This window comes from Zootoca vivipara, chromosome 10, assembly GCF_963506605.1.
Source record: "Zootoca vivipara chromosome 10, rZooViv1.1, whole genome shotgun sequence".
NCBI lineage: Eukaryota > Metazoa > Chordata > Lepidosauria > Squamata > Lacertidae > Zootoca > Zootoca vivipara.
The window spans coordinates 30,567,234-30,591,063 of record NC_083285.1 but is presented as its reverse complement, the minus strand read 5'-3'; the positions used below and the strand labels follow the sequence as shown (position 1 = coordinate 30,591,063).

The window sequence follows — 23,830 nt, the reverse complement described above, 5'->3', positions numbered from 1 at the left end:
TTCCTAAACAGGATTAAAGCTGTTAACATGTGTACACCATCAGAATAAGTATAACTGCCTTTTAGAAATAAGTGGTCCTATTTCACCTTCCCCTTCAAAGCAGTGGTTAAGATTAGCAAGTGTGGAATTATGCTGCAAAGGGATTTTGAACTATATCTTCCTGGTACAGTATCAGGAAATGCCAGAGTCCCACATGCCCGCCATAAGGCCAACTTGCATGTTGGAAATATCTGAGGAAAACTAGATATTATAGAATCATAGAATTGTAGAGTTACAAGTGACCATGTGGGTCATCTAGTCCAACCCACCTAATACCCATGACATTGTTTCTATTATCTAAAGTTACAGATATTTTGCTTTTAAAAAAAGAAGAATTTAAGCTGTGCAGTGGAACCAATCTTAATAGGTCCCTATTACTATTATTATTATCATTATTATTATTCCACCTCTTTCCCTGACAGGGGCTCAAGGTGACATATGAAATAATAACAGCTAAAAACTTGGGGTTTGTCATTAAAAATAATTGAACACACACATATAAATCTGTTCAAAACATACAGCTAATTATAATATAGACAGCACAGTACCAGCCTTTCATTAATAACAGTAATTTCCCCAAAGCCTGTTGGAATAAAGAGGTCTTCACCTGCTGGCAAAAGGGCAAAGTTCCAGAGTTTGGGTGCAACCACTGAGAAGGCCCTACATTCCTACCAAGCATTCCTGTGAGGGTGGCAGGATCAAGGGAAGGACCAATAAATCTCAGAGCCCAGGCAGGTTTGTATGAGGGAATGCAGTATTTCAGATACCTTGTACCTAAGCCTTATAGGGCTTTATAAGTCATCACCAGCACTTTCAATTGCGCCTGGAAACAGACTGTTAGGTTGTGGCACTGTGGTAACAAGGGAGTTGCATGCTTCCTGTAACTCGCCCTGGACAACAATCTGGCTGAAGCTCTTTAAGCCAGTTGAACTGCACTAACTAAATTATCACAATCAACAGCAGAATTGGGCAATTTCAGAGAGATTAAGTTTTAGCCCAGGAGCTACCGGTATCAACCTTTAACCTGGAGGGAGAGAAGAAGAGCAAGCAGGGAAACATTGGGGGAGGCCTATAACAGATGGAGGGGCCATTTTGTAAACAGTCAATCAGACCTCTGACAAGAGCAATCTATACCGACCCCAAAAGCCTGCTGAGTGGATGAGAGGCAAGGGGGAGAGAAAACAGTTGAGAGAGAGCAAAGATGGCTCTGCCCAGTTCTGACTGCTGACTTTTGCCCTACATCCAGCTTCTAACAGTGTTACAGTATAAAAGCTAATGCAGTCTTAGACTAAGGTCCTCTCCAGACAACCTGTTTATTGAGCTTTCATCCTGATTTGCTTGTACAGAGTGGTACCCTCCATGTGGAACTCCCCCCCCCCTTTCCGATGTCAAGGAGATAAAAGAATTACACAACTTTTAGAAGACAGCCCTGTATCGGGAGGTTTTTATATCATCATCAACAACAGCAACAACTTATTATTTATACCCCGCCCATCCGGCTGGGTTTCCCCAGCCACTCTGGGCAGCTTCCAACAGAATATTTAAAATACATTAAAACACCAGTCATTAAAAACTTCCCTAAACAGGGTTGCCTTCAGATGTCTTCTAAAAGTCAAATAGTTGTTTATGTCTTTGACATCTGTTGGGAGGGCGTTCCACAGGGCAAGCGCCACTACCGAGAAGGCCCTCTGCCTGGTTCCCTGTAACTCCACTTCTCGCAGGGAGGGAACCACCAGAAGGCCTTTGGAGTTGGACTCCAGTGTCTGGGCTGAACGCTGGGGGTGGAGCATTTCCCCATCACTTTCAACAAAGTGGGTTTGTTACATTAGGGTGACAGAGACCTTTAATAAACATCAACCATACACACCTAAAGTTCCAGCATGTGCTTGAATACCTACCGCAAAACAGTCACACCCTGGAGACTCCCCCCCTCCCCAAAGGTAATTCATCACTGTTTTAGCTAACAGAGTTCTTCACAGTACAATATTAAAATGATTTAATAAAACAAGCTCAACTTTTTAGAGGAATACCTTGTCCTAAATTATATTCCCTATTGTGAATGATTACTGGAGCTATTGAAATTCTGTGGAACAGGTTCCTTCAATGGAGCTTGTGTTGGGCTAAGCTTTTCAAAGAGCTCCGTCCAGGGTTCTCAGATCTTTAATTTAATAACCTCCTTATTTTGCTGTGCTTATCACATTCAGGTGCCATGATAGCATCTGTACCTGCACTCTGCACAACACATTGTTTCTCTAATTGCATTTAGGATTACATATAAATTGCATGCTGCTCTCACCTTTTTAGAGGTAGCTACTAGCATCTCAAGTGGAGCTTAAACTACAGGCAAATTTAAAAAAAGAATTTAAAAAAGATATCATCTCTTTAAACATGCTTCCTAAGGTGCTGAAATAGTTTTCTTTAACTTTGTACTCAATACATTTAACAAGCAGCTCTGTTCTTCATGAGGCTGTAAGTTTTATTACCGACAAAATCATTCACCTTTAAGACTGGCATTCTTTTGTCACATTTAGCATTTTACTGTACTCTGTGTGATGGATGCTAGGATATAAAGAGCACCATATTAATTGAAACAAATTTGTAAAACAATCTGGAGAACTCCGGAGCCGATAACAGATTTGAAATTACTCGAATGCATATAATTGCCTCGGTTTTAACAAGGCTGTGTCCATGCTAGAGACCTTAAGTTACCACTGAGGCATTGCCTTTTTGTAGTCACCTAGATGTGGAATTAAAACAGAGGTTCTTCACAGCACTGTCCCAGAATTTAGAGGCTTTTATGATGTTTACTTGCCATGGCCTTGGCCTTAAGCTGAGAGTAGGAGTAGGAGCCCGCTGAGCCGAGAACTGTGGTGATACCAGCTGAGGAAGTTGACTTAGGGCTGCAGATGCACCAAACAGTGCCTGGAGCACACCAAGCTGGTGGTCACAAAAAGGCAAGCAATTCTGCTCCTCTTCCCTTTGCTAGATTGGTGGGGTAACTTTCAGTGGCTGTGCATGTACTGTAGCTTTAAAAGCACATCCAAAACACATTACTTCCCTCAAATAATTCTGTGCAGTGTAGTTAAGGGTTGTTTGGAATTGTAACTCTGTGAAGGGTAAACTACAGTGCCCAGAATTATTATTATTATTGGCGGGGGCGAATGTGGTTTAAAGGTACAGTGTACATGGCCAGCAACTCATCATCCTATGAAAATGGGACTATTCTGCAAAATGGAAGTGGGCAGGCCAGAAACAGTTGCTCCTAGGTGCAAAACCAAAGAGGCTGAAGGTATAAATTTACCAGGGTTCTTGGTATTTTCATCTTTCCACAGCAGAACAAGTGATGTGGATTTTACCCTGACTTAGGGTTGCCAGACTCAATAGAGGACAGGACTTCTGTGCCTTTAATTGCCCTGCTCTCTTTTGAGTTTGGAAACCTTAAAGAGAAACCAGCAGACCCTTTGTTTAATTTCCAAGCAAAGGGTCTGCTGGTTTCTCTTTAAGGTTTCCAGACTCAAAAGAGAGCAGGGCAATTAAAAGCACAGAAGTCCTGTCCTCTATTGAGTCTGGCAACCCTATCCTGACTTGAGATTTATACTCAAATACTGCCATTAATTTTGTACATGTCCCTTAAATGTATCACGAATAGGAAACAAAACAGCTTGTTCAGGAGCTTCCCAAGTGCATAGAACACACACACACACACACACACACACACACACACACACACACACACACACACACACATATAGAGTGAAAAGCATATTAGCGTTCATCCTTATTATCCATGTGCCTTTTATACACCAATCCATTCATTGTTTATAGAAATGTGATTACCTTGGTCTCTGCAATTTGGTCTCCCCCCCCCAAAAAAAAATTCTTCACTTAGAGCAATTACATGTTTCGTATGAAAATACTTACCTTCAACGGAAGACAATAGTTTTCTATTGCGGCATTATTCAGAAGTTATGCCTGTGTGACAAAATAAAACAAAAAGAGCTTTGTGTTTAGAAATACTCAGCTGATACAAAGACTGATCCCCAAAAGCTCTGTTGGCAACTTGGCACCACCCTCTACAGACTGAATTAGGGCTTTTTAGTATATCATGAAGATAAGTCTAGCTGCAGGGCAGGTAGTCTTACTGTGTGTGGCGGGGAGGAGGAGCCATATCCCTGATCTAATCTCTAATTCTTATTATTTAATCTTAAATTAATTTGCTGCTGTGCAAAGACCCGGCCTCCATAGAAATTTCAAAAAGAAAATGTTCATAAAATGGTAGGGCATTGTTCTTGGGGGGAAGGACAACAATATTTATCTTTACGTTTTCCAAAGGGCTGGATGAAAACTCCTCAACTTGGATATTACCACTAGGGAAATTCAACCTCTAAACTACAGTGGGGAACAGCCTGTGGCCCACTGGGCCTCTGCATTTGGCTTGCGTGGCCATTTCGACCAAGCCATACCTACCTGCCCTAAATCATATGCTATCGGGGGGGGGGGCAGGTAAGGGCCTGGCTTGGTTGAAAGGGTCTTTGCAGACCCTACTTCCTAAGTGCTGATTGTTGGGCATTTCCCAAGCACAGGGTTTGTAAAGCCCAGCACTTCTGGTGTATCCAGTTATTGGTCCACCTTGCCCCGGAAGATATGCTTCAGTCAGCAGCAGCTCTCCGGTATGTAGGCTAAGGTTTTTTCTCTGTCTCCGAAATCTTGCTTTTCAGAATGGGTGCCATCCAGATTTTGAACTGTGGTCAAGCTGGCAGCGGGTGAGGGAAGTTATAGTCGCTCAGAGAGCGTTATGTTTTAAGGCAGCGTACAAATATTGTAAATATACAATAATAAGGACAATACTGTAGTCCAGTACGGTGCTTGCCACAACGGCCAACCAGGTCCCTTCAGGAAGGCAACAAGCAGGGCTCAGAAGGCAAATCTATTTCTCCTGCTTTCACTTGCTTGTCCCCAAGAAACACGTTTGACTCGTCTTCTGGTATTTGAGGAGAAAGGTACCTCCATAATTTAGAGACACTTGACAGATGTCAAATGAAGGAAGAACATTTCTGTCTGTATTAAGGATTTTACTTTTTAAGCTGTAAGCCATAACAAAGAAAAAAGACATTCCAAGTTGAGCCACCAATTCAAATCTTTATTTCCAGCCGGCAGGCAACACTCAAATGGAGAAGAGAGTGTAATTTCCCTTGTCCAGCAGCAGCAAAAACACCCCCACCACAAATTCCGACTACTAGACACACAATACTTTATTTATTTCATTGGGACTTTTATAATATAGAGAAGTCTGGATCTTCAGGAAAGGCTCTGCTTTGGAAAGCAATGCATGTCGAGCTTCCTCAGCCCTCCCCCCTCAAGTCTGTACTGTAAAAGGGGGAAAACATCAAAGGCCTATTTCTAATGGGCGGACCGCGGACGGTGTCTGCAGCTCCGCCGCTGGAACGTGTGAACAGTTGAGGGCCGTCAGAACGCGAAACGGGAGCGAGCGAGGGAAGGCGAGGGCGCGCAGGGCGGAAAGAGAAAGGGCGGCCCGAAGGGAAGGGGCTTGCCTGGCTACGCTCCGTCGCAGCACCGCCCCCTTGTGGGACGCTATAAACAGCTGCAAGGGAAACCCGGCTGTCTTCTTCTGTCGCACTTGTGGCGGAGTTGGTGGGGAGCCCTGGGAGAAAGAGTTTCTGAAGCAGCTGGTGGCCGCGCGCCCAGGTAAGACTCGCTTGATTTTGTTCCCCTTCTGTGTTCGTCCTCCACAGTCTCGCCTTTCTGCACAGCCTGGGCGCTTCGCTTTCCTAGGTTTTAAGGGGGGGGGCACGCTGGGCTGGCGCCTCCTGACGGTGGGCATGATATCCACGACCCCTGGAGCTGGGACGCCCGGCTCTGTTGCTCCGCGCGTGTGGATGCTCCTGCTGCTGCTCTTCTGCGGAGGGAAGAAGAGGAGTATAAATCTCTGCACATGCTCCGAGAAGCGAGTCGGGTTCAGTGTATTCCCGTGTTTTCGTGGTCTCTCTTAGAATGGACGGGTCATAACCCTAGTGCCTAGTCAGAGGCAATTTTATCTTCTCCCTTCTCCTGCCGCTTCTCTCCACTTTGCACAGCCGTCGCAGTTCATTGAAGCCGGGTGTTAACCCAGCTGTAAAGCTGTGCTTCTCTCAAAGCTTTTCATATAGTGCCCAGCAGGGCCCAGTGTATCTGGAAAGGTGAACGTTTCTGAATTAAAATCCTTTTTATGGCAGCCTTTTCTTCTGCTCCTGAGCACCTTTTGGGAAAGTTTCACTGGGAACTTCGGGTGGGGTGAGATAATGAGGTTAAAGGAATCTTTTTAACTCTTGCCTGGAAACTGCTCTGTTTCCCAGCTCCCTGTGCTCATTTGTAAAGTAACTGCCGCTAAGTGGCTTATTGGTGAGAAAGCAGGAACGCTACTCAGCGCACTTATTGTTTCTAAATGATGTGATGTGATGTGAGCGAGCAGTTTGTCTGGAAATGGTTTCCCTTTGATGTGCATTGGGTAGTAGAGTTTCTTGGGGACATACCTATGGATAGTTGGCTGCTATCCTGTTAATAAAGCAAATCTTAAAAGCTTATCCAGGTTGGCCCTGCATACTAATCTATAATGGAAGAAACTACTGCTTGGTAAATATCCATGTTACGCTGTAGGTATTCTGCTTCATTTATAGATCTTGTTGAACAGCAGTTTGTTTTTCCAAGTTTGTGAAATGGCTCTTTTAATAGGCATGGATTAATTAGGAAAAGACCAGCTACATGTCATAAGCCCCTTAGTGCAAAGCTAAATGCTGTAGGTAATGGGATTTAGTTGCAAGTCACATGCCCTGATAGCAAGTTCAAGTCACCTGCTTGCTAATTGTCTTGACCCTAAAATTAGCTACTGCCAGGTTGAAGATATGCTAGTGGCAGGTTTTTAGTCTTCTAAAAATGAGTGTATGGCTTTTGACATAAGAAGTGGAACAGAATTGCTGCAAAATCCATTTAAAGTAGGTGACTCTGGAGACTTTTTATTCCAGTGTCTGGATATATAGAATTTAGAAAGTATAAATGTTTATTGGCTATATGCCATTGTAGTAGTAATCTTGGCCAGTATACAGTATTCTGCTTTTCAAGAAGCCCTTATGAGAGGCAAAATGCATAACTGTCTCCCTCGCTGCAAGGATTTGGTAAACTTCATTCACTACCCCTTCTTCCACACTTTTAAACCATTTTCTTTGGGTTTTGTTTGAAATTGTTGTAAGCAGCACCGAATTGCTTTTTGACTGAAAAGCGGTGGTACAAAATATTGTAACAGATAACAATAGATGCAAGAGTTATGGCTTTTGGGTTTATAACCCCATAATTGCTTAATTACTTCTAGGGGGGGGGGAACTCCCCATTTTTGCAACAGATTTTTATTTCTTCAACCCCTAGAACAGGTTCTGTCATGAACTGCAAGAGTCAGGAGGATGGAAATGGAAAACTGAATCCCATTGGCCCTTGAAGGTAGTTGCATAATTCCTTGGATCTGTAATGCCTGATTCTTCAAACTTGTTTAACAGCCTGGATACTATCCTGTAGAACAGTGTAGAATATTTTCCATCCTAGATTGCCTTCTCTGTGACTGCTGTTGGATTACACTTTTAAGTTTAACAATTAATATATTTACATTTTTTAAAAGCATTTTTACCTTTCCTTCTGTCACACTCAAGGAAGGCAGTTTACGATGCAAAATTATATGCCACAAATTAAAATAACAAAAACACAGACATAGTAGCACCACAACATTGTTTGGACAAACAGAATCAAATGTGTGGGGACTACTAGAATTACTGAGATCTAGAATCTGTAAGGAGTTAGGGTCATTCTTTTCTTGCACAGCAAATAGTACATCCCTCCAAGCTGGGAGAACTGGCATTGAAATTGTAAATACATAAGACAAATTCATTGAGAATAAAGCTCTCAATGACCACTAGCTATGCTGGTCCCCCCCTTCTGAAATTAGCAATGGAAGTTTCCTCCTTGGCGGGACGGGGACAGGGGACAGTAGCTTCATGAGGACAGGGAGGTATTCCTCAGAACGACAGCGTAAGGAGAGGTGTTTTTTTTTTAAAAAAAAATTGCATCCTGTAATTTTGGTCCTGATTTTGCAGCTGCTGCTTATCTTTCTGTTAAATATGCATTTTAATTGCAGTTCAAGTAAGGTTGCATCTAGTTTAGCCCTGAGAAATGCCAATTTGCTAAAGATCTCCTACTGAACTCTTTGCCAAAGCTGGCTTCTTGTTCCCACTAGCAGACACTTTCTGCTTGCCAGGAATTTCAGAATAGTTCTAGAGTTGTAATCCACAATAGATCTCTTCTGAAGAGAGAGATTTTTCAAATGGAGCAAGTTGTGTTCTGAGATGGACTGCTTGATGGTTTCCGAAGTCTCTCCTGCAAGTGGTTCGTGAGTGCCTTCTTCTTGTAGACCTGCATTATTATTTATTATTTAGTTAACTTTCTGTACCAACCCTCATCCGAGGATCATAGGGTGGTTTACAATATGAAAACACAAAAATATAAAACATACTGACAAACAGAAATAATACCCTCCCAGTTTAAAAAGCCATAGGTTGCTTAATTAGCCAAAGACCGGAGAGAAGAGGAATTCTTTTGCCTGGCACCTAAAAATACATAGCTAAGGTACCAGGCAAGCCTCCCTGGGGAGAGCATTCCACAAATGGGGAACTGTTACAAGAAGGGGAGATTAGCAATTGGCTAGTAATTAGATTTTCCAAACTGGGGGAGGGTTTTTTGAGGACTGCTTTTACCACTCCTTCAAGCAGGCAAGGACCCCCTGTCTCACCAAGAAGCATTAATAATCTCCCTGGCCTAGTCACCTGTCTCCTCCCTACTAGTTTTAAACAGCCAAGAGGCTGACTGATCCCAAACACCTTATCCATCCTTACTGAAACTTAGTCAACATAACCAAACTAGACAGTGTTCTGGACACCTCTTCAAATTCACCTGTTGTAACATTGGAGTCAAGGTCCAAGGTGATTTTATCCTTAAAATGCTTTGCAAACAAGTGACAGCAAGCTACCATCTGTTCTACCACCTCCTTCGGACCAGACCGTAAAAGGCCCCACACTATCTGGAAAAGGTCTGGTGGATGGCATAGTTTGCTGCTTTCACTGCAACTAGAGAAGGTTTGATGGTGAGTCCACACCAGTGTTAGATTGCATTCAACTGGAGTTTTCCTCCATTTGTGTTCAAGCTGTCTTCCAACTTGTCTCATTGCCTGAAGGTATGGAGTATACCAAGGAGCCAAAAGGGCTCTACAAAGCAGGAGAGGTTGCTCAGGAGTGATCATGTCAACAGCCCAAGCCATTAGAAGGTACCAGAGATCAGCCAGCACTTTGACAGGAGTGCAAATCATAGCAGCCAAAAAATTCCCCAGAGCTGTCTGGAAACCCATTGGATCTATCAGCCTCTGAAGGGTGGACCATCCTATTAAAGGTAAAGGTAAAGGGACCCCTGACCATTAGGTCCAGTCGTGACCGACTCTGGGGTTACGCGCTCATCTCGCATTATTGGCCGAGGGAGCCGGCGTACAGCTTCCAGGTCATGTGGCCAGCATGACTAAGCCGCTTCTGGCAAACCAGAGCAGCACACGGAAACGCCGTTTACCTTCCCGCTGTAGCGGTTCCTATTTATCTACTTGCATTTTGACGTGCTTTCGAACTGCTAGGTTGGCAGGAGCTGGGACCAAGCAACGGGAGCTCACCCCGTCACAGGGATTCGAACCGCCGACCTTCTGATCAGCAAGCCCTAGGCTCAGTGGTTTAACCCACAGAGCCACCTGGGTCCCTATTAGGATTGCACTGGGATCCTATTAGGCCTATGCAAAAGGGAAAAGGTACTGGAAGCCTAAATCTCAACAGGAGGTGATGTGACCATGACAAGGGATTGTGATATCAATAGCACCCTCTTCCTGCCCAGCAGAGAAAACAAGGTCCGGAGTGTTACCTGCTACATGCAGTGGCCAATACCATGTTGGGTCATGATGACCCCACGGTCATCATGGCAGCCACCCCAGAGCCAGTCATCTTGGCATGGATGTTGAAGTTCTCCACAACTAGCAGTCTGGGAGTCCTCAACATGGCCTCTGAGACCAGTTCTGGCAGTTCAGGCAGGAAGACTGCTAGGCATCGAGGTAGGTGGCATTAGTGAATACTGCTTGACAGGTGTATCAATGCACTGTATTGTTAGGGAAAGGATTTGAAGAATGGTAGCTTAGAACTCCATGCTGCAGAGCACAATTGGTTCCACATCATACAAAGGTTTCCTGCAGTGTTCTTAAATACGTTATGGGCATGCCATTACTAGCTGAGGGCACATTAGAGAAACAAATTAATAACTGAATCAGAAGCAGAAACAATTACTATAGTAAACCAAATCTGGACGTATATTAAACACATTCATCTTGAGTGTAAAGCCCAAGTATAGATATTGGTGTTAATAATGGATGTTGATCAAGTGCCCTCCATTAAGATATTTAGGGGGGGGGAAATATACATCTTCCAATTCAATTGCCATTGTTTAAATAGGCAGCTGCGTATTAGAAGTCAACTCGCCTGACACCTGTTGATAAAATTGGTTCAACGCCATTATTTCCTCTTCTGTACCAAAATTAGTATTTACAGTAGTGCAGAAATAATGTATAGTGGTTGTGCAGTTCTGAGAAGCTGTGTCAGTGAATAAAATGATGCTACACTTGCCACATGTGCTTATATGGCATGCAAATATAAATGCAAAAGTTTCCCAGTGCAATCTTGTTCTGATGACTTGTTCTGTTTGTGGAATGAGTACCAAAAGCAGGGCCAGCCTACTCATAGAGAATCGTTTTTATGGGAAAGAGAAATAGCCAGACCCGCCAGTTACCATTTCTTTGCTATTTCTGGGTCCATTACTATAACTATTATTGTACACATTTGTTGACCACTTTATGGCATAAAACCATTGAAGCAACGTACAGGGTAAAATACAGAATAAAATGCAGAAGCACAATAAAACCAATTCAACAAACTCTTAAAAATAGCAACAACATTTCATGAAAATGGAGAATTGGTCTTTCATAAATAACTGGGTGACACCTCAAGGAAAGCTTTCCTAAACAAAAAAGTAGGTGCCTAAATATCATAATGCTACAGGTAGGTAGCCGTGTTGGTCTGAGTCGAAGCAAAATAAAAAAATTCCTTCAGTAGCACCTTAAAGACCAACTAAGTTTATATTTTGGTATGAGCTTTCGTGTGCATGCACGGTATCTGAAGAAGTGTGCATGCACACGAAAGCTCATACCAAAATATAAACTTAGTTGGTCTTTAAGGTGCTACTGAAGGAATTTTTTTATCATAATGCTATGTGCCTGTCTGATTGTGGCTGAAAAATGAATCTAGGGAGTTGGGGCTAAAAGCCCAGTGCAGACTAATTGAACCTCTGTGTCAGACGTATGGTATTCTCAGCAGGATCCTATTTGAGGAGCACAGTTGCTGGGCAAGACGATGCCTTAGATATTCTCATCTCAAGTTTAGGACACTAAATATTAAAAACAAGACCTTGAATTGTGCCTGGTAGCATTTTGGCAGCTAGTGCAGCTTCTTCAGCAGAGGATCTGTGGTGTTGATGGGGTACCCCAGTCTAGCTGCTTCATTCTGCACCAGCTGCAGCTGCCAGGTTTAGTGCAAGTGAAGCCCCACGTAGAGCACATAGCAATAATCCAGTCTTGAGGTTACCAGTGCCAAGGTGAATTCCTTGGAGTATGTGGTCTTTAAAGTGGAAGGAAATGAACTTATACATACACATTAAAGTTGGTTGCCAACAAAGGAACAACAGAACCCCATTTAAAATAAAGTTCCTAGTGGGTTTTCTCTTTAGGAGATGCTATAAAGTGGGAAGGAATCTTGTACTGCAAGGTTCTGGAGAAAGGAATGCAGCTTATATCCGTCTTAGTGTCCTGTTTGCTATGATTGATATCAGCTGCTACATGGTAGTGCAGCCAAACCCTTGGATAAATGTAATGGAATCCCGACATTTTAGATTCCAGTGGTGCCAAGAAAGACAAAATAACAGTATATGTCACAAGTAACCATTTCAACCTCATCTTGACCACTATATAATGCCAAAAACTGGAAAAGCAGTATTAAACTCTTGAGGACTCTTAAAGGGATGTGTTAATATTAATGTTGCTACCTAAAATGGAGCTACTAGGGTCATGCAGAAGAAGACTTGTAATTGCTGGGTAGGGAATGCACTAAAATGTCCTGATCTGGATTAATCATTAATCTTCTTTTCCTACATTCCAATAATGGTTTACTCTAGACAATGGTCACTGAGCTGTGCAGCTCTGCTTTGTAAGATTTTCTGGGTCACTCTCTCCATAACGACTAAGCTGAACTTGGGTTCAAGCTATCTGAAAAAGCTAATAGAACAGCAATGATTTATAGAAAGATTCTTTCATTTGTACACTTAAAGGAGTTGGCTGCTGTTGTTTTCGCTGTTTATCCAAAATCATTAGGAGTTGGGCCAGGTTCACAATGTGACCCGACCCAAAACACACACACACACACACACACACACACAGAGAGAGAGAGAGAGAGAGAGAGAAAGAGAGAGAGAGAGAACTGTGTATCAGAGCAGCCTTGTCTGCAAGGCGGCAGCTCCAGTATTTCAGCTACACAATATGTGTTCTTGAAGCATCAGCGTCAACGGAAGTGGTTGCAGTTACTCTTTCATCTGTGAACTTCTGTCTTACGTTGTCTGGTTTGTCCAAAGGGCTACTTTGTGGATGGGTGTGTTATAAAATAATATTGGGGGGGGGTTGCAGGACACCATTACTAATGAACAGAGAGGGGTGACCGAACCTGACAGCTGCAGTTACCCAGAATCCCTCGCAACACCACCTTCTTCGCCTCTGCTCCACTCCAGAGACCCGCACCCCTCCCGCTTGGACTCAACCCTGCCTTAAGGAAGGCTTAAGGATCAGCACATGCACACATTTCCACATGACTAGCAACTTGGGAGCCATAATTCCCTGTCAATGGTATCTCATTCACAATGGAAGACTCCTCTGAACAAAAGATAGTGATCAACTCTTATGAAAATGTTAATTTCTCTTTGTGTTTAGGAATTCACACCTGGGAGGGGTGATAGGAGGACTAGGAGAGGTGTCAAAAGTGCTCAGATTTCTACCTTGAACCCTCCTTTTTTGTGAGGTATTGATTACATAGCTGTGATGTAGGAATGATGTATTGGGGGCGTTTCTTGGTGATGGGGAAACTGATAAAAGTGGAGGTTCTCTTTTGTTCTGGGTTCCTTCCTTGTTCTCCTGCGTGAGGGGAAGGACCCTGTTGCAACAGCAAATAAAGGCTTTGCTTCTCAAACTTCTCTGGTTGGCCTCTGTTATATATTCTCCGACCGATGGAGAACCCAATATTGCTCTTGTGTACCCCATAAGGGAATAAGAGCAGATTTTTGCTTAGAACAGATGGCAACCACGAAGGGACTTTTCGGTTACCCGGATTCTGGGGGCGAGGAGGGAATGATGCTCCAGCGCGAAAAAAGAGCTGTTAGATAAGGATGTGTGGATAGGTATCATTATTTTCTGGTGACTGGAATGCTGTGCCCTTGGAGCTTTACTAAGCAAGAGGTTAATTTGAGAGAAGACAATTTTAACCAGTTAGTTGTTAAAGTTGTGAAGGACACAATGGTGTCCTTAACATGATTAAATAAAATAAGATTCCTAATATAGTAGAGGAAAAATGAGATTATAACAGACCTCACAATTGGCTTCAAAATCTAGCACAGTCATACCTTGGATCCCGAACGCCTTGCAACTCAAACGTTTTGGCTCCCGAATGCCGCAAACCCGGAAGTGAGTGTTCTGGTTTGAGAACGTTCTTTGGAATCCGAACATCCAACTCTGCTTCCGCGGCTCCCAATTGAGTGCAGGAAGCTCCTGCAGCCAATCGGAAGCCGTGCCTTGGTTGTCGAACATTTTTGGAAGTTGAATGGACTTCTGGAACAGATTCTGTTCGACAACCAAGGTATGACTGTAGTACGGTAGAGTGAAATCGAAAAAAAATCCATTCAAAAATTAATGGCCCATGGAAGACGGGCAAACAAGATTACCTTATCAGTGGCTCAGATGGAGTTTAGCTTCATTGCGTATCAATCATTTGAGGCCAAGATATCTTGGGCGCAATTACTGCTTCCAATGTGGACTTCACTTGACTTAGCTCTCTTCTAGTTGTCTCTCTCACCCACTAGACAAATGTTCAGCGGGACATATGTTCTCTCTGCCCCACATCGCCCCTGCTAAGCAAGCAGAAGCTGTGTTTCAACAGGCATATTAAAAGATTTTTTAAAGCACCTTTTAAGTTTTTCCTTGTTTGTTCTTGGGCTGTGTGTTAAAATGGAAAACAAAGGTCACCTTTTCGCCACATAGAGATGTTCCATTTACCAATATTAAAAGTTTAGATACACCTTTCTAAGCAAATACCCACCCCAGGAAGATTACAATATTTTAAAATGTTTGTTTACCTTTATACACTTTCTTGCTGTGTGCTAACCCCCACTGGAGGATAGAAACTGGCTTTGTGTTTTTGAGGCATTTCTCTCAAAACTACAGTGGTACCTCTACTTACGAATTTAATGCGTTCCGAATGCACATTTGTAAGTCGGAAAAAATTGTAAGTCGAATCCCATAGGAATGCATTGGGAGAAAAAATTCGTAAGTAGAAGCAACCCTATCTAAAAATTCGTAAGTAGAAAAAATCCTATCTAAACCCATCCAATATGGCGGACGAAGCTCCATTCATAAGTAGAAACATTCGTAAGTAGAGTTATTCGTAAGTAGAGGTACCACTGTAATCTTGTGTCCTTGGTCAGTAGAGCTTAATAACGTTCCTTGCTCCTTTCCACCTCCAAATATATTTTCTTTTGAGCCTTCAGGATCTGCTCATGGTTCCAGCTTGCATCCTTCTCTCTTCAGTGGAAGAGGGAGCTGTGGAGAGTTTACTGATGTTGGATTAGGAAGACTGCACCAGAGGCATTTAGGAGAATGGGCCATTTGCTATTGTCCCTTGCACCCCTCCAGTGGGGTATGGCGTGCTGCACATGTTCACTTCCTCTGCTGAGTGGAAAATAGATGTGTGTGAGTGAGAGAGAACATGCACTGGGGCATACTGTTTCTGGTTCCAGTTGTGTGAATGAGGGTGAGGTTACTCCCCTGCTTTCTGAGCATGATGGAGTTGTCTGGAAGAATTGCTGCACTCCAGTGGATACTCCCAACCCTGCTTTCATCACATTGCTGTAATCATTCTCTTACAGGGAATATCTATGGAATGCTCTTACGATGTTGTGAGAAATCTATGCATGACAAATGATTTGTTCCCTTAAACCTAATATGAAGGCTTTGCTATTTGAGAAATGTATGAAAACTTACCTCAGCCTGCAGTTACTCCAGGCTGTAACTCCCAAATCTCTCCCCCATCTCTCTCTGTCTCGCCTTACCCCCAGCAGCAAGATGTCTATGACAAAAGTGTCTCTTACTAAATGTGAAAAAGACTCTTAGGAATTGAAATTGGAGATGATAGACATACCCTCCTATGTTCATTTGTTTTGTAACACACACAAAAATCCTTAATAAAACTTAAAACAAAAACTGATGGAGTGGAAGTTGGAGGGAAAAATTAAGATCGTTCTAGAAAAGTTTTTGTTATTTTCTACAAATCTTAGCAAAGCTCCTGCTGTGGAAACAAAACCTCTACCTTGTTGCTAATTGCTAGCGTCTCTTTTGCAGACTCAAAATGCCAAACTGGGGAGGTGGCAACAAGTGCGGGGCCTGTGGCAGAACAGTGTACCATGCAGAAGAAGTTCAATGTGATGGGAAAAGCTTCCACAAATGCTGCTTTCTTTGTAGTAAGTACTCTTTTCAGTTGAAACAGTGAATGGGCAATGCAAGTCGTGAGTAGCAGGACCATGGGTTTTGCTATTCAGCTCCAAAGACCAGTGTTTCTCAACCTTTTTTGGGCCACGGCACACTTGTTCCATGAAAAAAATCACGAGGCACACCACCATTAAAAAAGTTTTAAAAAATTAACTCTGTGCCGCCCTATATTATAATTATGACTGTAAGAAACACTTGCCAAATATTGCTTTCCGGCGGGTCAGCGCTGCCGAGTTCTTAAAAGATCCGGGTTTCTGATCCACCCCACCCGACCCCGCCGTCCCGTATCTTACCCTGTGTGTGTTCTCGGACTTGTGAGAGGACGATTTGGTCTTCATGCCTCCGTGAATTAGCAACAAACTACCTTTTGAATGATGGAGATTGAATATTTTAAAAGTAGCTACTTGAGACACACGTGCGGCACTATTAGCTGCTGGGGGCTGCCATCTTGGCTAAAGGATTCTGGGATGATCCTGTCACGTGAGGCATAGGGAAAATGGAAATAATGAAAGCTGATTGGTCTGTGGAAACTAGAAGGGGCAAAGAAATAGGACGCCCAGGGAGGTGGAGTTTGCAGCTGCAAAATCGCCCTTCTCGTCGCCGCACGTCGCGGCACACCAGCCAGCGTCTCGCGGCACACTAGTGTGCCGCGGAACAGCGGTTGAGAAACGCTGCCAAAGACAGACATCTTATGGCTTCAAGGAGCAAAGAGTGTAAAATACCAAGCACTATCTATGCTGCCTTGAGCAACCTTGAGTTCCTTTCTTCCCAGGATGACTCGAGAGGACTGTATCTTCAGCAGAGGAATGCAGTAGCCTTTGTCAGGAGAGCACTTTCAAACCACCACAGGAAGTGGACCTACTTGCATGTCTCATATAACTGAGCACATGAACAATAAGAAGCTGATCTAGCTGTTCTTTGCAAGAGAAGTGGACCAATTCTGTCTAGTACTGAGAGTATTAAAAGGACTAGAATTAGTGGGATTCAAGACGGAGCTTTATCACCATCTTTGCAAATGAAAGTGGTCAGTGGTCGGCAGGTTATGGTCCTCCAGATGTGTTGGGGCTGCAACTTCTATTGGCCTCAGCAAGCATGGCCAATCGAGTTGTAGCCTCAGAACATCTGGAGGGCCACACGTAGCTCACTTCAAGTCAAAGCCACCATTTCAGTTGGCTCTGAGCTGAATTTATATTCTAAGATTAAGCATGTTAACAAAATACCAAGTTTAATCCATAAAAATGCCTGTTTCACACTGTAAGCTGCTCCAGCAGTTTACATTTCAAAGATCATTTTGTGAGAATTCATTAGTTGGCTCTCTTCCTCATCCATACCAAATAAGTTAATTGAATGATCTGGTTGATTTTCTATTTCAGCACAGTGGAGCCAAAATTCTGTTGGGCTTTGGCACGGGAGGCTGTTGATTGTCTTAAATGAGCAGAGTCTACGCGATTATGTTTCAGGCCAACAGCTTATTGAAGAATTGCATTTTTGTATTAAAAAGCTTGTTCATTAGATACTAAGCAAAGGATTGCATCAAATAACTGCTTTGTGATGCAGCTGCCACAAAGAAGAGGCAATACTGTTGTGACATTAAACGTGGATTGTAGTTTACCCAAGCTCATGTCATGAAATTAGTAAGAGCAACAAGCAATTTGGGTGGGGGAGGCAGGGCCTGGAATTTTCAGTAGCTGCACTTCAGGAAAAGCAGGGCAGTTGATAACAGCTGTCAAACCTCATGGTAGCAAGAAAGTCAATGAGCTAAGCAGCAAGGCTGGGAAGGTAACAGAATAAGCTCAAATTATTTGCAGTTTAGGTTCAGGGTTGCTTCTTCCTGTTTAGGCTTAGACATGGAAAATATGAAGGAATAAGTTTCTGAGGATGCATAAAGAACTCAGCTGTGAAGGAATTGGTTATCTCATTCGGCCTCTACAAATCTGGGATTAAAGGCGAGAGCCCTCCTAGTTAGAAGGCGTGACTTTTCCTGACAACTCTTTTCATGAAACTAAACAGTGTCTTGTGAGATTATCATAGAACACATTGTACACTACAGAATTCAACTACAGGAGTCAAAACCCAAAGTGTGGCACTGCTCTGCTTCAAAAGGAAGCAAAAACACACACAATAGAATCTACTTCTGTAATGCAGCTTGACTCACATTTGATGTGGAATAGCGATGGGCAGACAGACTAGATGTGAGCAGAAATGCATTTCTATCTTCGTAACTTTTACAATGCCAGTTAAAAGGTGGGTATTTTCATTGGGTGTGAGGAATGGCTGGTGCTGGTGTCAATCCTCTACGCTGTAATCTTGACTGCATTTGTGCACCTATTGTTATGTCACATTATGTTCTGATGTTGTTGTTTAGTCATTTAGTCTTGTCCGACTCTTCGTGACCCCATGATACAGACCATTAAATGCAAAAGCTCTTGCACTCTTATAGATCAATATATATATATATATTTCTTACTAGGTGAGTTCTGAACTGCCTGTTTCTGGTGATATGCAAAAACAATACTCAATTTTGAAGTTGTGTTAACTAAAGCATGTTGCCCTGAAGTAAACTTCTTGAATGTGAATGGTGGAGAGCACATGGACTCCATTGCGCTGAGTGCTCATATAGAACTACCCATATTTTCTCATTAACAGAGAAATTCTGGCCTCATTCCCAGGAAACAGAAAAAGCAACTTAAAAACTGTAAAAGCAGAAATAGGTTACTAATGGTAATTCAGGACATGGATTTAAGTTGGGTGGGTCAGTAAGTCTCTCAAATGAAGTACCCGTAGAAAGTGCACCAATTATTATTTTTTAGTGCCTCTAGATATGGATACTTTGTAAAGTAAAAGTGGGAACTGTTGCATAATTAAACATGTTGTGTGGTTTTTAAAAAGCAGGAGGGAAAATTGCTGACCTCAGTTCCTGGCTTCTTTTTCAGCCTTGTTAATTAAACTGCATCAAGCTTCCATTCTGTAAATGTCACAATTATAAATGGGAAGGAGGGACAAGTCCCTCCATAGAGCAAAATATAATCCAGCAATTCAAAAACATTCCCCTCTTTTCATTTTCCAGTAGTCCGCTAAGGTTTAAGAACTACTAGAGGCACTCCCCCCCCCCCGGCACTTGATGTTCCTTTCTGTTGATGAATAGGCATCAGTTTCTTGAAGAAGCAAATTCTTTCTTTCTTTCTTTTTCAGTGGTCTGCCGGAAAAACTTAGACAGCACAACAGTAGCCATCCATGACGAAGAGGTCTACTGCAAATCATGCTATGGAAAGAAGTATGGTCCAAAAGGCTATGGCTATGGCCAAGGAGCAGGCACTCTTAATATGGACAGAGGGGAGAGGCTGGGCATCAAGCATGACAAGTAAGTATAACTTGCATTCTACTTGAGCTACTTGTAACTGCTGCTGGCAGTGTGACCCTACAGGAAACAGCCTGCAGCCATGCTTTTGTGATGTCTGTATTGTGTATTGTCCCTAAGCAAAATGGTGGAATGGTTGAGTTCACTCTGATTATATAACTATGCCTTAGTTATTAGCTTTCCAGGAAACGAACATCTCTGGAAAGGAGTCAACCCTGGTTTACTCTCTGCATGTAATAGTGATTCAGTTTTCTCAGCTGTTTATTATGGAAGTGTTTTATAATTAAGGGTCTACCTCTTAAATAAAGTTATGTTACTTTAGAACAGACATCCCCAGACTTCGGCCCTCCAGATGTTTTGGACTACAATTCCCATCATCCCTGACCACTGGTCCTCTTAGCTAGGAATCATGGGAGCTGTAGGCCAAAACATCTGGAGGGCCACAGTTTGGGGATGCCTGCTTTAGAATCTCATGAATATCCAGCCTAATATATATGATGGGGCAAACCAATGACTGATTCACATGTGACACCAAACCATGGTTTGGGCACAATGAGAATTGCGCTTGTGCGCACTTCCTCTTCTCTATATGCACTCGGTTTCAGTTGCTTCCTCTTGAATCAAAACCCGTGCACATTGGCTTGTGCAGCAGCAAGCAGTTATGGCTTCAGTAAGCCAGGAGCATGGGGGGGGTAGTAATTATGAGCAAGGCTTGGTATTTCATTTGAACAGTCTCAACATGTTGGATGCTGAGCAGTTCCTTCTGTTCAGATGAAGGCTTCAAAGCCTTGATATTACGCCTCAGATGAATTTATAGCTATAGAACGCCTTCACTATAAAATGAAAAGCCACGATGCTGTCCACCACAACCTCATTGATTGTAGTAGGATTTTCAGGGCCCTCTAAATGGATAAGAATACTTTGCTGGTGAGGGCACCTCCCCAAATGACAGGGGATTTGTTCTAAAGACAAACAAGCCACAAGGCAAAAAAACCCCCTCAAATCTGTAGAAAGGCTGCATGCATTTTAAAGAATACAGGGAATGCTGTGGCAGTCTTTATTATAGCCAGAACTTCAGGCACAAACGAGGCTGTATTGATGTGGGCTTTCGATAAAGGTTGTTTTTTATAAATTCCAATGAACTTTAGAGCAAAAATCCTGATGCGAGGCACTCTTAAATAAGTACATTTTTTAGCAGTGCATATTTGTAATCCTAGCCATTATTCAAACTAAGGGATAATTTGCAAACATGGCTGTCTTTAAAAACCTCTTTCATATTACAGGTGCAAATTGAGGGGAAATCATTACAACAGCATTGTGAGAGTTCAGTGCACCAGCATATAGAAGTATAACTATGGGCTAGTATGCATCTATACCAGGTTATTGGTTTGTGGGGTTTTCCCCTGTTGTTTTTATTTTGTATTTTTATGCTCTGAACCACCCTTTGATCTATGAATGAAGGGCAGGACACAAATATAATAATAATAATAATAATAATAATAATAATAATAATAATAATAATAATAATAAAAAATAATGGATTCCACTGAAATGGGATATTCACGCTAGGCACCTTTACTTTATTTTAGTGCACCTTTTCACCGACCTACAACAAGTCCAAATACTTCAAAGTTTGCCCAAAAATTTGGAGGAGCAGAGAAATGTTCCAGGTGTGGTGATTCTGTGTATGCAGCCGAGAAAGTAATAGGAGCTGGAAAGGTAAGGTGGCATAGCGTTGCAAATACCTTGCCAAGCAACACTGACACTTTTCAGATTCATTAATTGTAGATAAAATCTTGAGTTGTTAGAGTGGGGTAGCTTGCTCTCTTACAAGAGGTGAGCAAGTAGATCTCGTTGAGGAGGAAGAGATATGTAGTCTTGAGACAGTGGCCTAGTTAAGTTCTTTTTACTAATAGAGCAAGCTCATATATGAAAAATAAGATAACTCTAAGAAGACAACTTTTTTTTGTAATGCCTACTTGAAAATAAAGGCTTGTAATTTTTAATGGTGCAATACAGAAGCCTAAAATAAATGTGCTCTCTTTCTATCTAGCCTTGGCACAAAAACTGCTTTCGCTGTGCCAAGTGCGGGAAAAGTCTTGAATCAACAACTCTGACAGAGAAGGACGGTGAAATCTATTGCAAAGGTAAGAGGTTAAGGCAAAGGGCATAAAAATGGCTTGTTCCGGTGAAGAGTCGTATGGTTTGATTCCAGGAAGGGGGGGACCAACTGGTCAAAGGAATCTATTCTGCAACTGTTCTTTAAGTGGATAAATATTTTCTCAATTTAAGTGATAGTTGGAATAATAATGAAGGTACCAGGTTTTCAACTAAGGAAGTAATTTTAATCATTGCTGTGGATGGTGTAGGGAATACTATTTTACACCAGCCAAAAGGATTTGTATAGCAAACTTTCCTTCTTTCTGAAGTGACAGCTCTATACAGTGGTGCCTCGCTTAACGAATGCCCTGCTTAATGAAATTTCTGCTTAATGCAAGGTTTTTTCTAGCGGAGGTTGCCTCGCTAGACGAATGCGTTTTACGAAAATTCGTCTAGCAAATCGCGGTTTCCCATAGGAATGCATTGAAATTCAATTAATGTGTTCCTATGGGCAAAAAAAAATTCAATGCATTCCTATGGGATTCGCTAGACGAATTTTTCATTATAAGAAAAGACCTGTGGAACGAATTAAATTCATCTAGCGAGGCACCACTGTAGGTATAATAAAGGAATAGTTTTGCCTTGGATAACAATAGAAACTCATTTTAAAAATGTTCTGTAAATCTGCTCACTTGAGTACCTGATTTTATTATTTCACCAATACAGTTGCTAAAATTGAACTGATAGTCTACTATTTATCCTTGCAGGTTGTTATGCGAAGAACTTTGGCCCCAAAGGATTTGGCTATGGGCAGGGAGCTGGTGCTCTGGTTCACGCTCAATGATTCGTTAGTGCCATTGCACTGAAATGGTTCTATAGTTACAACTTAAATGCCACTGATTACTGTGAAACTGATAACTAGTGTCCTATGCCGTTGCTTGTCTTAAAGTATTGCATTTTCTCAAGCCTTAAAAGCACACTTTTTACATGCACTGTCAACTGGGTTCAGAAAAGCTTTGTGTTTCGAAAGGCGCCCTGGAGAAAATTGTTCTGTTTCTACTGCCTACAGATCTGCATCTATATATTGCTTTACCTGCAACATTTGAAGCATGGTAGGAGTTGCTTGCTGCCTAAACAAACACTTCATCAGATAATGGGAAGACTGGGAGTAAAAAGCATGTAAATCCATTATAGCCAAGTCTGACATTGTAGATTTGCAGTAGCCCTGCTCAGGCATTAACCTTCCCAATTATGCTCAGTTGCATGTTTAGATCTCTACTCTGGCTATTCTAATTAATGGTATCCTAAAGAGAGACTTGAGGGGAAAAACATGGCTTGACTCACAAGGAAGTTCCCTCCCCTCTCCTTCGCTATTCCTATTTCAGCTGCACGGGAAGTGGTTGGATGGAGCACAGGGGGAACTCTATGAACTCAAGTTTACTATAAGATCCAAGTCTATGATAAATACTGCGGTTATGAGAACATTAAGAGTCTGGAGTAACTTCTAGAAAGCCTCATATCTTGTTATTACTGTTTGAATACTGATGTTCTGAATTGCTTGTAGTTAGCCCTACAACTAGTGCTGCTCTATCCATAATTGGCCATTTTAGAATATACACAGTAACAAAAATGTCATTTGTGATTCAGACTTCTGCAAAGGGACCAGCACTTCCAACCAATTACTAGGGTATCTTCAAGATTGTGGATGAGGCAGTTCATCAAGGCACTAATTTCTGGGGACAGGGGAAGAAGCAGACAGGACAGTAACTAGAAAGCGTAGGGAAACGTAAGGTTTCACTTGTTAAGCAGTTTATTCTTGTGTTGTAGACAAAAACCATTTTTGTCAGATTTTATTCATTTGGTAACTTGTTCCTATATCCCTGCTCCATAGTAGACTTGACTACAGAGATTTTAGACACCTAAGTATATATGAACTATGGGCTTTGCTATTTTTGCAGAATGAACTGGGATAATGAACATCTTATTTCAAGCCAAGATGCTATTTTGCTTTGTTAACCATGCGAGTTTGCTTGGTATGCTTATGTACATGTGGGTCATTTTGAAATTTCTGAAGCAAGGATAAAGTATGCATGTCTCAACAATAAATGGTTAGGCTGCCAAAGAAATGACTTCATATCTCCTTTCAACGTCAACTGTGTGCACAGCACAATTCTGAACAAGGATCCCCAAATCATGAGTACTAATTATTCTTTAACTGTGTGTTCTTACAACCATATAATTAACAAATCTAGGCCTAGGGCATACAGCTTTAGCAAAATGATAAAATACAATACTGTAATAAGAGCAAGAAATGCTTATGCACTAGTAACACTTAAAGCTATTTTCAATACTTAACCAGTCAT

At 42.1% G+C, this 23,830-nt stretch overlaps 1 protein-coding gene across 1 annotated transcript; it reads left to right on the top strand.

Moving 5' to 3' along the window:
* The first annotated feature begins 5,589 nt into the window (after positions 1–5,589).
* On the top strand, positions 5,590–23,605 carry CSRP2 (cysteine and glycine rich protein 2). Its single transcript, XM_035126739.2, has 6 exons — positions 5,590–5,745; positions 15,863–15,981; positions 19,202–19,370; positions 20,957–21,086; positions 21,421–21,514; positions 22,235–23,605. The coding sequence occupies exons 2-6, from the start codon at positions 15,870–15,872 to the stop codon at positions 22,309–22,311; spliced, it is 582 nt and encodes a 193-aa protein (XP_034982630.2). The 5' UTR covers positions 5,590–5,745; positions 15,863–15,869; the 3' UTR covers positions 22,312–23,605.
* The last annotated feature ends 225 nt before the right edge of the window (positions 23,606–23,830 follow it).

What these genes read in the sequence shown, in the direction of transcription:
- CSRP2 (XM_035126739.2), top strand. Translation starts at nt 15,870, where the DNA reads ATGCCAAACTGGGGAGGTGGCAACAAGTGCGGGGCCTGTGGCAGAACA. An exon ending in CAAATGCTGCTTTCTTTGTA is followed by an intron (nt 15,982 to 19,201) that starts GTAAGTACTCTT and finishes TTTCTTTTTCAG; the next exon opens with TGGTCTGCCGGAAAAACTTA. An exon ending in CTGGGCATCAAGCATGACAA is followed by an intron (nt 19,371 to 20,956) that starts GTAAGTATAACT and finishes ACTTTATTTTAG; the next exon opens with TGCACCTTTTCACCGACCTA.